This window comes from Centruroides sculpturatus, unplaced genomic scaffold (genome assembly GCF_000671375.1).
Source record: "Centruroides sculpturatus isolate CEXI.00-Female unplaced genomic scaffold, Cexi_2.0 scaffold1042, whole genome shotgun sequence".
NCBI lineage: Eukaryota > Metazoa > Arthropoda > Arachnida > Scorpiones > Buthidae > Centruroides > Centruroides sculpturatus.
This window is the reverse complement of record NW_019385274.1, coordinates 18,957-35,051: the sequence shown is the minus strand read 5'-3', so window position 1 is coordinate 35,051 and position 16,095 is coordinate 18,957. Positions and strand designations below refer to the sequence as shown.

The window sequence follows — 16,095 nt, the reverse complement described above, 5'->3', positions numbered from 1 at the left end:
AACGCAATGTTTCCTCTTATCAGCCCCAATTTTGCCTTTGGTCACCGTTCAATACCCTGCCTCTATCATAGATCTATTCATCGCGCCAGAAGGGGGCGTTATTGCTTACTTTGAGAAACGCTGAGCTAAAATAAAAGTCAATGTGTTAGAAATATTCAAGTTGTGACCTTCAATAAAAAATAAAAAATATATAAAATGTCAACATTTTATATATATTCCGTCGAATTTTTATATATAGAATTTGTCTGCCGTCGCCCCTCTATATTTCCCTAACGCCCCTCAATTCTCTTTGAGCCTTCTACTGCCCCCCTGAAAGCCTCCAGCGCCCACAAGGGGGCGTTATCGCCCACTTTGAGAAACGCTTCTAACAAGTAAGATAACAGAATGATACATTGTAGAAAAGCTAGTATTAGATGTAACCGGGAGCGACTTTGAAATCAAATAATATGCTTATTGTAAGGAGAATCTTAATTTGTACCTGGAAAGGAAAGGTCCCTTTTCACTTGAAAGAAACTGTCATCCTCACTGCCTTTTATAAGATGCCGCATCCCTTTCGTGGCGACATCTTAAAAATGGTAGGGTGCTCTGTAAGGCCCTGGGCTGGGATGAAAAACATTCTTTTAACCATATATCCAAACAAAACAATCTTGATATTTTCGATTAATTAAAATTTAAAAGAACTAAATTATAAGGGAAAGGAGGGAAAAATTATTTTAATATTAAAATCAAGTGGTAAAAAAGAAGAAAAATTAGTAAATTAAATTTTTTATAAGACAAGACGAACAAAAAAGTAAATGTTAGTTAAGGTACAAGGTTCGTTCAACACTGAACGAAAGACGGTGTCGAATTGTATTAATAAACAATCGTCTTTCTCAAGAACCGATCAAGAACCAATTTCACCTGGTAACAGAGAAAGACCAATGTGGGACCGAGAAAGTGGATTAATAACCAATAAAGTGACGATTTGCGAGACCAAAAGATATTTAAGCTCAGGACACAAGAACAATTCGTTTTTTGCCGTAGCGTCCCGCCAGGCTATGTCCCTCGCTGGGGGTGTTTCCCGCAAGGTTCCACCTTCGTCCTTTGCCGATATATCCTCCAAACGTTATAGACCGTCGTTGAGAGAAACTTCGGACATTCCGATCGGCATTCACTGGACATCGTTTCCTGTTCAAGAACTGGACTTAGAATGCAACATCCGGTCAACGATAGGAAACCACCCTGTCGCCGGACTTCCTCTTCTTCTTTTGACGACTACGTGCCGAATTCCAACCCTACGTAAAAAGTAAGTACTATTGATTTGTCTAATAAACCGGTTTGTTGTTTGTAAACGAGACATCGATCATTGTTGTTAGCTGTTATTCGTTGTGTTTGCACTATTTTATATAGATCGTCTTAATAAGACTATCTACATTATTTCTGATAGTCGGGCTGCCTTAAGGCACTTGAATCTTATTAGGTAATTTAGCATTTGTTTGGGAATACTATGCTCTTCAATGAGATGGCTAACCACAATAGAGTTTTTCTCTTGCGAATGCTGGGATTTAATTAAGGACATCACTGGCAATAAAATTGCCCATTTATAGCTTCATATTCCTTTATATGGCCTAAAAACCACAAGGAATTTTTCGTTACCCGGATGTCGGGCTCTGCTCCTTACCATCCACCACTTTCTAGCCTAGCCGAACCAATAGGCCGGATGGCCGAGCGGTCAAGGTGGCAGCCTACCACTCTGGGGGACCCGAGATCGAATCCGGACGGGTCAAGGAATCCCCAGGAATGGTCCGTTTGGATATGTCGGGCCCCATCCCTCACCACCCCATTGTGGGCCTGGCCGAACCCATAATTAGCCTGCTATAAGAGGCCCTCTTAGTGCCCACAGGGTGGATCAACTCCGCGCGAGCGGCATCCGTTATAAATTCCTGCAGAGTGCGTTCCTGTTTCCGACCGAAGTGCGCGCCTTCGAACAGCAAAAACGGCTGTTTGTAGTAGTAGTTTACGGTGGAAAGCAGCATGTGTTCTGATAGTTTCGTTTCGGAGTCCATTAAGTGATTTTATGAATGAAAATTTAGAAGTTGTGAAAGCTCAAGTTAATGCACGTCATTTTAGGTTATATTTTACAATTAGAACTTTTCTTTTGTTTCTAAAAACGCATATTTTAAAATCATAGACCACTCCATCACGATACTATTGTAGTACTGGCGCCGCCATCTTTCTTTCGTTCGCCGTCGTTCCTATCGTATCGTATCAGTTAGTTGTTCATAAACTTCTAGGCTATAAACATCGACAGTAGTAAATAATAACACGGCATTACCGAAATCTTTGTAAAAGGCAACGTGGTTGTTAACTCTTCCTCTTCCGTGGTTGTTAACTTTCCTTCAAAAAACTAGGTTTTTGGGCTATAAACATCGACAGTAGTAAATAATAACACGGCATTACCGAAATCTTTGTAAGAGGCAACGTGGTTGTTTAACTCTTCCTCGATAATATGAAGAAAGCACGAGCCGAGGGATATTTGAAACCTTTCAGGAGACCAAAAAAATACTACGAAGACAATGACTTTTTTCTCGTTTCTCTCCCACCGAATCTCAGACAAAATGACGAATACGAATATTGTTTAGGAAAGGACATTTTCAATCGTAACAGTAATTGGGCGGGAAATGTAGCTTTGAAACGTATTCAATCGAAATACTGTTTTAGTCCGGTTAGAAATTTAGAAGAGAATGCCGATAATCTAATAAGTAGCTACGGTTCCTGTAACGAACCGCCTCACTTTTGCGAAAGAAATTCACGAAGTAGCGATAATTCTTTTCGAATTTGCGAAGACGAAGATATCGGTCGTCATTTCTCTCGTAACGAATGCGATGTCGAACGTAGGAATTTCTCTTCCGAAAACCAAAGACAAGATTCCAAAATTACATTTATCAAAGCTGGAACTTCGACGTCGAACGAAAGAAGAAAATCGTCGTCTTTGTGCAGTTCCTTCGACATTAATGAACCTTGCAGCGAGAATAGAACAGCTTTCGGTTCCTTTCCCTACTTAAAACAAAATGTAAGTTGCTGAGAAGATATAAAGTTTTTATTTTAATATTTTGTATATCGTACTTTATAAATCTTTAGTTTACACCATGGAGATTTTAATTTCCTGCTTAAAACACAATTTTACTATTAATTGGATTGAAATTGGAACCGGTTAGTTGTTGTAAGGTATAATAATATATAATATCAGAATTGTTATACAGTCTGATAATACTGTAATTTATGCATGAATTTTGAAATCTTACGAGTATTAATTGAAAATCATAAGATATTCCCTGTTTATCAAATAGATTTTTGCATTAAATTTCCCATTTATTTTTTCTTTCTCCCAACATTATATATTTTTAAAAAATGTTTCTTGAATAAATTAAAAAACAAAAACATCAATATTAAATTATTGACATAAAATAACCAAAATTATATATTGAGTAGTTTTCAAATATTAAAAACTATGAGATTTTTGAAAATTACATACTAAATATAATTTTCAATAATGAAACATTCGGTACTTTTCCATTAATTGGGCACCATTCAATTTTCAATTCAGTTTTAGAAAAAATGACGTTTAATTTCACATATATTACAGATAAACCGATAGACTTTTACCGATAAATTTTATGAATGTATATTAAACATATTCATTGTAATATTAAACATGTGAATTATGAAAGAAAATATTGATTTCGCTAAATATAGTAGTAAAAATGACTGGCGCCCAGTTAATGGAAAAGTACCAAACATTCTTATATAAAAAAATAATGATTATATAGAATAAAGTTACTATAATAATAATAATAAGAAGAATTTTACAAAAATCGTACTCCTAGAACCTATTTCTGGTGCGACAAAAAAAAAACAAAAGAAACAATTCACTACAAATGTTTTTGAACTTCTGCGAGTTCTTCACACTGGAAATAGGTTCTAGGAGTACAATTTTTGTAATACCTCCTGGTGTTTTTTTTGTTGTTAGAATTTTGTGTAACAAAATAAATATTCAGTATTTATTATTATTAGTTTACTATAATTATAATCTGTTAATTTGTCTATATCAGTGGTTCTCAACCAGGGTCCATGTAACATTACTGGGGGTCCACAGAAAAAAAATACCGAATTGGGGTTCACGGTGATATTTTAGTGGTCTAGAGCAGGGGTGGCCAACTTTTGTGTACATAAGATCTACTTTTTATCTTTAAAATGTTTTGTGATTGACTTGTCGTAGCCGTAGTCTAAGTGGCAAGATGTGAAATACATACTATGCTTAGATAGGTAAAAAAAGCCACAATTTAATTTAAAACATGAAGAAAAGGTACTTACATTTTAAAGAGAAGAAAAATTGAAACTCAATGTTTTCAGGGACCACCACTTCACCCTTCCTATCTCTACCGTGTCCCAACCTATTCTCTCTGTCCCTCTTCCCGCTTTCCTGTTTTTTGGTTTTACGACCCTTTGTCTGCATTTCTTATTCCCCTTTTACAACTGTACGCAAATGGATTGCACATGGACTGACAAAACCGCATCTGAGGGAGAATGCAGAGGTCCAATATCACTACAGTTGCATTCGGTTACAAGTGTAACACATTAAGTCAAGACATCGCAAGCGATCAACCAAAATTGGCTTTACGATCGACTTGTTGGCCTCCCCTGGTCTATAGGGTAATTATATTTCAGAACAATTGTTTTACTGAGAATTAAATTCTTATAGTGTATATATATATATATATTGTCAATTTTGTTAAACTGTCTTTCATCTCTTGTTTTGTTTTGATTACTGTCAGCCAAGAAGTCATGCACACAATATAAGGAAAAAATTACCAAATGAAAGAAAGCAAGAAAATGAAGAGGACAAAGAAGCCTTGTTCAGAGCCTTGTAGAGAGAAAACTAACTGATAAAATAAATTGTACTGTGTAAAATTAAAAATGATTCTGGCAAAAAAAATTGAATAAAAGTCATTAATAATAATGTGAAAAACATTTTTAGTCGTGAAAAAATATAAAAATTTAATTTTTATGCTAACAGTGCTGTAATACTCAAACTTCATATAATGTATAAGTCTTGTTATGAGTTAGCATAAAATTGTTTGAGAGAACAAATCAAACAAGAACACAACTAAGATGGAAACGCAGGCTTTTATTGATTTCTGAGGATATGCATTTAAGACAACATGTTCCTCATTGATACTTTTACATTTTTCAGCATTCTTGATTATAGAAATTACATGTTTGTTATGAATAATTGTGACAACTGGATTATAATGTATAATAAAATACAGTTGGCCCCCCATAACAATGTTGATTTTTCCGTTTTATATGAATTCCATGTTGTACAAGTCAGTTAGATTTTACAATACGTGTGCCAGGCTGTTGAACGGCTCACGTATTTGTAAAATCTAAGTGACTCATACAACATGGAATTCATATAAAACGGAAAAATCAGCAGTGTTATAGGGGGGTCAACTGTGCAGGTATTTTATTATACAGCAGTTTTATTCTTATTCATAACAATTACAACAAGAACAAAGGCAATCCATTACAAATGTATAAATCTCTTCATAAAAACATTTTTCAGCCAATGTTTATATAGAAAAACATTATACCCCAAAAGATAGGATGTCAGAATCATGTATAGATTTAAAAAGTGTACGAACACAACTTTCTTTAAACTTAATTTCATTTGGCAAGTTAAATGTTCATTATGAGAAATCACTTTGTTTTTCTTGTGAAATGTTTGTACATTTTTTAAACAAATTTCTATTGCTGTGTTATCTGTTTGATATGGTAATGTGTTATAAATTTTCATATTAAAATAGTGAGATATAGGCTTCCAGTCTAGATTTTCTCTCAAAATTTCTGATTTCCAAGAATAGTTTACTGAAATGAAAGTAATACCTATATGCAATTTCCAGCAAATAACTGTAAAGTTCTTGTGTAAACTATTATTTATTATTATTATTTGGAAAATTTTTTATTTTTATTGTGAGAGGGTGTTTTTTCGTTCTTGACTATTATCGCCATCTTGTTTGTGTACCAGATTCAAGAGGAATCCAAACTATATTGCCTGAATGATTGAAGAGAGTTTAAATCAATAAAGATCAGTTTATTGTACAATTATTGTGAGTTCGTATACAGTCCATTCATAGCATCAACATTTGGTTCGTCGAGCCGGATGTGTAGATGTATAGTGAATTTCTGCTGGATTGAAAACTTTGAAACTTTCTACTATGTGCATTGGTGTTTGCACTTTTTGGATTAACTCCATGGAAACAGGATTCAATATGCTCGAGCAAATGAGTTAGCCTTTTATTATTACTCATTATCATGGAGGGTCTTAAGTGTGTTTTAACAAAAAAGAAAGTCCTTAAATCCAACACTACCAAACTTAAGGAAAGGATAGGTGCTGGTATTGAGGTCACAGATGATACTCAAATAGAACTGTTCCAGACCAAAATTAAGAAACTTGGAGTTGAATTACATGATATATTTCATGAGATCTTTTCACAATGTAGTGATAAGGAAATTGAAATGTATGTAGAGGAACAGCAATCTATTGAGGAGATTATTGACTAACTTTGGTTGACGGTCAAACGGAAGAACTCGGAACAGAGAATGAATGCCACAAGTGATTCCGATAGTTTAAAATCACAAGTACCGGATGTAAGACTTCTGAAATTCTCTCTTCTGACTTTTAGTGGAAATGTTGAGGACTGGTTATCATTCCAGGATCTGTTTAAGGCTAGCATGGACAATAATTCTAATCTGTTGAGTTGTCAGAAATTGCAATATTTAAAATCATCCTGTAGAGGTTATGCTTAGAAAATTATCCAGTCACTTCTGATATTGGATTCTAACTATGAAACTCTTACAGGAGCAATTTTCTAATAAATGTGAACTGGTAAATGCTTTGATCAAGAAATTAATAAACATCCCGAGTATTACTGATTCATCTCAGTCTATATTACAATTGAATGCATCCAATTGTTGAGTGTACTTGATCAGGATATTACAAGGTTTTTTGAAGTGTTAATAGTTTGCTTAATTATGGAAAAATTTGATAAAAATACTAGGAGTTGGTGGGAACGTACCTTAAAGCAAGATGAGCTAGGCATACTGGAGGCTTTGCTTACCTTCTTGAAGGGTCATGCAAGAACCCTTCAAGCCATGAAGTTGCCACCTAAGGAACAGAGAAGTGTTTCATATCCAAAGGAAACACTTCTCTGTTCCTTTCTTACAAAGAACATTCTTTGTAAGAATGAGCACTCAGAAAAGGATAGATATGGTAAGAAAGAACAGACTATGCTTTAATTGCCTTACTTCTTGACACCAAGCTAAAACCTGCATGAGTTTAAGTAGATGCAGAATATGTGGTAAATTACATCATACTATTTTACATATTGATAGGGATTCTGAAATGTCTTCACCTCTGAAACCTGGGAAGGTATTTAGTCCACCCTTGACTGATGCTCCTACCTTCCAATCAATGCCATATGATTTATCGAATCTAACTACCACTACTTGTGCTGCATTTTTTTTGATTCTTCAAGTGTAATCGGAGTAGGTCATAAAGGAACTAAACAAACAGGTTTTACTTTGTACTGCTATAGTCAAGATAAGTGACTCTACTGAAAATTTTGTAACTTGTTGAGCTTTGCTGGATAGCAATTCTGAGGTGTCCTTTATAACAGAAGACTCTGTCAAGAAACTATGACGAAAAACAATGCTAATGTTCAGATTTCTTGCTTGATATCTTACAATGCTGTGACTACTGGTGAAGTAGAGTTGAACTTTACCCCCATTTTAGTTCTGACTTGAAATTTAGTATAAAGGCATTCATGATTAAAAAAAATAATGTCAGATGTTTCTAATGTTCCTCTCCCTCCACATTTTCTGAACAATTTTAATGATCTAGTTCTGGCTGACTCATTCTTTTTTGAAACAAGACCAGTTGACATTCTACTGGGTGTTAATGTTTTCTTTACAATGTTAAAAGGAGATATAATTTGGAGAAAGGAGACACTGCCGTTTGCTGTTTGCACCAAACTCGGATGGATTATTTCTGGAACTGCCTTTCTTGATGAGACCATAAATCATCTTACGTTCTCTGTGAATAATATTCAATTGACCACTAAAGAGTTAGTTGAGAAATTTTGGGCATTGGACTCTGTCCCAGAGGTAAGGAGAATGTCTAAGTTACATCAAGAATGTGACGATTATTTTCAAAATACTCATTACTGGGATAAGAGTGGACGTTATATGGTGAGACTTCCCTTTAAACAGAACCCATCGTGTTTGGGCTATACTAAGGAGTTAGCATTACAATGATTTAAGGCTTTAGAGTACAAACTCAATATAACACCAGAAACATATGAGTTGTATAGGGAGTTCATGCAAGAATACGTAGACCTAGGCCATGTGGAACTAGTAGATCAGTCAGGTTCACGTGGTATTTCCTATTATATTCCGCATCATCCAGTTATGAAGGAATCTAGCACAACTACAAAGCTATGTAAGGTCTTTAATGCATTGACAAAGTCTTTTTCAGGAGTGTCATTGAATGACATTTTAATGGTTGGCCCTAGGATTAAACAAGAGTTATTCCCAATTTTGATGAGGTTTAGAACCTTTCCCATTGTCATTACTGCTGATATAATGATGTTTAGACAAATATTGATTAATGAAACGGATAGAGATTTTCAAAGAGTGTTTTGGAGGAATGACGCTAGTGATCCAATTCAAGAATATAGACTTGTTGCAGTTACCTATGGCACAACCCCAGCACTCTTTCTGGCTACAAGGATGCTTCATCAACTTGTGGAAAATGAGGGAGACGATTTCTCCATTGCCTCTAAAGCTATTATAAGAGATTTTTTTGTAGATGACTTGTTATCAGTTGCACAAAGCATAGAGGAATGTAAGACGCTAGTCAACCAATTAACAAACTTGATGACTAGAGGAGGATTTGTGTTATGCAAATGGACTTCAAATGACACTTAAGTACTAGAGAAGATACCTAATGAATTAAGAGACTCTTCTGACTCAATAAAGCTTCAAGAGGATAATGGAATCAATTGGATTCCTCAGGAGGATTCTTTTAGATTTTCTATTCCATACTCAGATGAGAAAGCAGATTATACCAAAAGAGAAGTCCTTTCAGATTTAGCAAAAATGTTTGACCCTTGGGCTGGCTTGCTCCATGTGTTGTATATGCAAAGGTTCTGATTCAAGAGTTGTGGAAGTGTCAACTTTCGTGGAATGAGCCCATCTCTACAGAAGTGTAACATAAGGGGAAGTTAATTCGAAATGAGTTTACCCTTCTTAGGAACTTAAGGATTCCAAGATTTGTTTCACTTTCAAATTTAAATGTCCTGGATATTTATGCATTCTGCAATGCCTCAGAGAATGCTTACTGTGCTGTAGACTATGCAAGAACAATGTCAAATAATTGTGATGTAAAGGTCACTCTTCTAACATCCAAAACCAAAGTTGCTTCTCTCAGGGTACAATCTCTTCCCAGGCTGGAACTTTGTGCTGCTGTCCTATTGGCTAATTTATTACAAACTGTATTGAAATATCTTGATGTTCCTATACGTGACATACTTGAATGGTCAGATTCCACTGTTGTATTAGCATGGATCTTGTCTGAATCTTATTGTTAGGTACCATTTGTTGTCAATAGAGTCGAGAAAATACACACTATTCCTACCGTGAAGTGGAAACACGTTGCCGGAAGTCATAATCCTGCGGACTGTGCAACAAGAGCAGTTCTTCCTTCTGAATTACTTAACTGTGAGATTTGGTTCCAAGGACCAAAGTGGTTAAGACAGGATAATCCTGAACTTTGGTCTGAAAATGAGAAATTTGTTGTATACTTCCTGAAAATGAGAAATTTCTCATTTTCAGGAAGTACACCTTGAGGAGAGGAAAACATACATGACGGTTACCTGTAAAGTTGAAGAAAATGGGATATTTAAAAGGTTTTCTTCGTGGTCATAATTATGTCGCATTGTATTCTTATGTTTGAGATTCTTGTATAATTGCTGAAACCCTCCAGAGGAACGTTTAAATGGTTTTTTAACTACCAGTGAACTAAAGGCAGCCGTTGTGACAATAATTAAGAATGTTCAAGAATCATATTTTACTGAGGCAATGTCTTGTTTAAGATTAGGAAAGGAGTTAATATAGAATAGTTAGAATAATTCAATTGGTCTCCTTTTTTTTTTGGATGTTAAAAGTGTTATCCGTGTGGGAGGTCAGATAACACTTTTAAGATAAAGAATGCCAATATTCCTGAAACTTGACAACATCCAGTCTTGCTTCCCTCTAAGAGTCATATCACAAATCTTATCATAACTTACTATCACCACATTCACCTACATGCTAGCCAAGAGTTGCTCTTGAGTGTTCTTAGAATGCAGTTTTGGATATTGTCCAGAAGTGTAGTTCGTAATATTATACATAGGTGTATCACATATCACCTGTGTAAGAACCAAGGGAAGAACTGCCTCTCAGCTGATGGGTGATTTACCAGCCCCTAGAGTTCAACCCAGTAGGCCTTTCACTGTTACTAGATTAGATTATGCTGGTCCTTATTTGTTTAAATTACAAGGTGGAAGAGGTGTTAGGTCTTCAAAGTGCTATGTTGCTATATTTGTATGTTTTTCCACAAAGGCTGTCCACTTTGAGTTGGTCAGTGACCTGTCTACACCAAGATTTATTGCTGCACTGAAGAGATTTATTGCACATCATGGAAAACCAGTTAAAATTATGAGTGACTGTGCCTCCAACTTCAAAAAGGCCAGTAAAGAACTAAAGGAAGTTTATAAAAAATGTGTCACTTATAGACAAGAGTAGTGAATTGGCTCATTTCACCACCGGTGAGGACATAACGTGGATTTTTAATCCACCAGCTGCACCTCATTTTGGAGGAATTTGGGAATTTGCCGTAAAATCTAAGAAGTTCCATTTAAGGAGAGTTATAGGATCTACATTGTTAACATACAGTTTGTAATGTTGTTAACACAGGTAGAAGCATGCTTAAACTCATGCCCATTTGTCAAATGTCAAGTGATCCCAATGATTTGCAGGTAGGGTTTCTCATTTCCTGGTCTTTTGCTTGTCCCGGGATTCTGGGATAAAAGTGAACTGATTCCCAGGATAGAATTAATTATTTTTAAGATATACAAAATACCTTGAAATCAAATGATATAATTATTTTTCATTTTTTAAAGTAATTTAATACGTTCTACAATCTCCAAAATCATATTAATAATGTTGTGTAAGATGTGTATTAAAAATTACCTAAATAACAACTCAAAGCCCGAATAGTATATAATAAATTACCAAATGATCGCCTAAATATCGGGCTATAATTAAATGATTGGAATAAAGTAATTTGGCATTAGAGGTAGGCGTTAGGCACCATCTCTTAAGAAAATTAATAATTAAAATTAAATAAATTTTAGAACCTTCTGGAATAAAAGAACTGGCCCGGGACGGGGCTTGAACCCTCAACCTCCGCTTGCCATGCGGTGCGCTTGCCAGTTACGCCACCTGAACCCCGAGCGAAGACTCGCTCGGGGATCCAGGTGGCATAACCTTTTAATTATTAATTTTCTTAAGAGATGGCGCCTAACGTCTACCTCTAATGCCAAATTACTTTATTCCAATCATTTAATTATAGCCCGATATTTAGGCGATCGTTTGGTAATTTATTAAAAATTACCTTTGAATTACGTAGAAATTTTCACAAATAGAAAAAATTTATTAAAGTTTGCTGGAAACTGCTTACAGCAGCAACAACAACAAAAATGCTTTGAATTGAGTTGAAAATTTAAAAAAACATGAACTTGGATCAAACTTCTAACTTAAAAGGTAATTTTCGTTTTTTTAAATAAAATGTAATGAAAAGTCCTGCTACCAAGAATGCTCTTTCCGATTCAATTCATGTGAGTGGAATTCTGTCTTCTCTTAAATGCATTAAACACGTGTTATGTTTTTTTTGCCTGTAGCCTGGAAGATTTCTAGTTTGTTTTCGAGATTGTAGTACTTCTTTTGCTCGCTAGTATTCTTGATTTGTCTACCTAATAGAAGCATCAAGTTTATAGCCCAATAATTCGGCAGTTCGTTTGTTTTTAATAATCAGATTTATGAAGAAAAACTTCATACTTGCAGACTTCATACTTGTTTGTATCCTTGCCCAGTTTGCACATCCTGGCATTTTGCAGTTATTGAAGCTACTGGGCATGGTTAAAAATTAAGACAGCATAAACACAATTATTCCAGATATTACAGGTTATGACAAGTAAAGAATTTTCAGTCTTGCCACAAATAAGCCAAATATTGATTTTATCGATCATTTGTGACATGTCATAACGAGCAAAAATTTAAAAAACTAGTATGTAGGCTTAAAATTAATAAATACAAATATATTCTGATCGTTTATGAGTTAATTATACTTTCTATTTGCAAAATTTCCTCAACCTTAACACAGAATAAGAAAAAAGTGAATTTTTAAGAAATTTATGGGATTTCCCAAGTTAAAAAAACAACTAGGATCCCATTTGAGAAACCCTACTTGCAGGTATTAACACCTGGTCATTTTCTAGTAGATGCACCCTTGATTGCTATCCCAGTAATAATTAAGTTATTAAGATTTGAATAATTGTCAGTTCACTCCAGCTACTAAAGGTGTAATTGATACCTTGCAGGTGTCAAGGCTGGGGGTAATGTATAAACTAATTATTATTATTATTATTTGGAAAACTTATTTTTATTGTGAGAGGATGTTTTTTCAGTGAGTCGTCCTCGACTATTATCATTATCATGCTTGTGTACCAGATTCAAGAGGAATCCAAACCATATTGCCTGAATGATTGAAGAGAGTTTAAATCAATAAAGATCAGTTTATTGTGCAATTATTGTGAGTTCGTATACAGTCCATTCATAGCATCAACAGTTCTAATGTTTTTGGCTACAGTGAAGATCTAGTGAAGTTCTTTCCGAAACTCCGTCTCAAGTTGGTTTCTGAGTGTGTCACAATTTGATATAGTGATCCAGGTTTGATGGAAAGCACACCTCCATATTCAAGTTATACAATATTTATAGTTTATTTACAAACTCTATATGTAGAGTGTACAAGTTTGAAAATATAGTATACACAGGATAACAAAGCATGGTGCCTCACAAACTAGATTGGCTTCCAGGAACTATTAAACTTTGGAGCAGCCTCAGTCAGCTTGTGGAGTTGGCTCAACTGTGTGGTCCGTCCAATCTCCGCACTTACTCATCCCTGAGATAGTTACCAGAGAAGAATGCTCTCTCTAAGCTCAGTGGGCTTCCCAAGTGCCTAAGACTACCATGTTACCAGTCTCTTGCCCTTCTCTCTTCCCTCTCCTGTTCGCCCCGCAATTTAAGGGTTTTTTGGATGGGGACTTCCAACCAATCACAACCCTTTCTTGACCGAACAGCTTACATTCAAGGTCTGCCATCATCCAACGAGAGTTAAGCTTACAGTAACAGCCATCACTTGTTTACGTTTTTTAGTAGTTTACCACATGGCAAATGGTCTATCGTCTGACCACACGTGGGTCCAATTGACAAAGTCAGCGCTTCCTTTGTTTTCTCTCTGTTTACAAGTCAACACGTTACAAGTGGTATATTACCCGACCGCACATGAGTCCAACTTTCAAGGTCGCGCTTCTTTTGTTCCCTCTCTGCTAAAAGGCCAATACTTTACAGTTACCATTTAGAGACCCTCATCAGGAAATAAAAGAAAGAAAAAACAAAAGAAACAAACAGTTCTATCATTCAACGGAGAATGCCATTATATTTAAAATAGTAACTCTAAATGATTTGATATTTTAAACATAGCAATTCCAAATGATTTGTTATATTTAAAATTTAGTTTTTAGAATTTTATGAACAAATTTTAGAAACTTCAATGGCTTGCATTGTGTTAAAGAAGCATAAATGTGTGTTATGCTGATAACATATTTTGCTTAGAATTTTTTGTCTTATAAAATTTCAACATTATCTTATGACTTATTATGATAGAAAATTGAGAGTTTATCAATAGAGAAATATAATCTTATAAATATTAATTATTTTTGAAAACTGAATGAATCAGAGGTGCACTCAAGATTTACTTTTGGGGGAGACGTATTGAATGGATAAAAAAGTTTTTAATGCAAATTCAATAAAATATCCACCTTATGTGACTGTTAATTCATAAGTGGTATACAAATAGAAGACACCACAGAACATAAATAAAATAAACTAGTAATGAGTTGCTCAATTTCCCTGGGAACATTAAAATTTTGTGCTGCCATCTGTTGTTATATTTTATTTTTAAAATTTTATTAAAATTTTAACTATTATAAAATGGCAAAAAGTTTAATTTTGATGGTATGGATGAGTTTTATAAAAAATTGTAAATGCCAATAATGAGTAAAATCATCATTAAGTTCGACTCTAATGGAGGTACACATGATCTCCATTCTCTCTCCACCTTCTCGATCTTTAAGCACCAAAATTTAATAGCATCAATCCCTTTAATAAATAAACCTCCCTGCAAAATTTCAGAAATTTTTGACAAAAAGCACAGGAGTTTATTAAGCTTTAAACAGGGTAAACAAAGCCATGCCCCCTACACTAACATCCATACATACAAAAATTACCTTGGAATTTTTTTCTCAACATTTCAAGGTGTCCTAAGTCCAAAAATTAAAAATCTCAGGGTCATTTTTTGCCAGATTGCCATACTTTTCCTCTGTATCAGGAAAGTAAGAGAAAGTAAAAAATAATTTTAATTGGGAAGAGATTTTTGGAAAATTTTCTACTGTTTGTTTTCCTTTCGGGAGGCCAGGGGCCATATTCTGGTCACTGTCTCCGGTTTCTCGTCTCTCGCAAGCCGGTCACTGATTGGCTAATCATTTGGATTAGCCAATCAGCAACTGGCTTGCGAGAGACCAGAGTGACCAGAATACGGCCCCAGGTCTCCTTGGGCTCTCTGGGTGTGCCACTGGTATCAATTTATTTAACAAATAAAACTGTGTTTATGCTGATTAAAGAATGTTTTTATTTATTTTTAATGCAAAAAAATGTGTATACATATAATAGTAACACAAGATAAAATAACATAAGCATGTATAGTTTCCATTCTATATATTGTATATGTTATGCTTGTTATTTATTAATTATAATGAATAACAAGCATAACATATACAATATATAGTTTCCATTCTATATATTGTATATGTTATGCTTGTTATTTATTAATTATAATGAATAACAAGCATAACATATACAATATATAGTTTCCATTCTATATATTGTATATGTTATGCTTGTTATTTATTAATTATAATGAATCTCTTCAAGTTATTGGTTAAGTTTTATCAGTTCTGTAGTTTTAATACATTATTTAAAAGATAATGCATTCTACATTGAGAAATTTTTGAAATTATAATTAGTTTTTATTTAATGTAATAAATATAAATTTATATTGTCATTTTAAACTTTTTAAATTGCATTTGATTTTATCATTATACTGATATTAATTTGTATTTTTCAGACAACAAATAAAGTTATGGATGTTCCAGTACCCCATACTTCAGTTGAAAATATGATTATTAAAATTAAACAAAGCCATCCTACAATTGTAGTATTTCTGGATTTAGATTTATATACCAAGTAAGTTGTAAATACATAAACTTAAGAATATTCAAATATTTATTTCTTAATTTGTTACATATTTCTAAAATTAAATTTAACTAAATTTTTTTAGTTAAAAATTTGTTTCTTTTGCATATTCATAATGTAAGTTATTTAAATTCTTGTGTGGATATCCTTGTATCTTTTAAGATATGTATATCAAACAAAATCTTTCCTTAACATGTAAAATTTTTTATGAAAGTTTTGAAATTTTAAAACATTAAGAACAAAGAACATGAGATGGTTGTAATTTTGTTAATATATATCTATATTTATTTGTTAAAATAAAAATATCAATGTTTGGAATCAGTTTCTATAATATTTGAAAGATGATAGTATGATTGCCAAATA

At 34.0% G+C, this 16,095-nt stretch overlaps 1 protein-coding gene across 1 annotated transcript; it reads left to right on the top strand.

Annotated features, from left to right (window-relative positions):
• Window positions 1-1,978: 1,978 nt before the first annotated feature.
• LOC111637028 lies at window positions 1,979-15,723 on the top strand (the record flags this gene model as incomplete). Its single annotated transcript, XM_023382430.1, has 2 exons — window positions 1,979-3,052; window positions 15,605-15,723. Coding segments are annotated over exons 1-2 (683 nt in total), but the record flags the coding sequence as incomplete, so codon positions are not given.
• Between the last annotated feature and the right edge of the window lie 372 nt (window positions 15,724-16,095).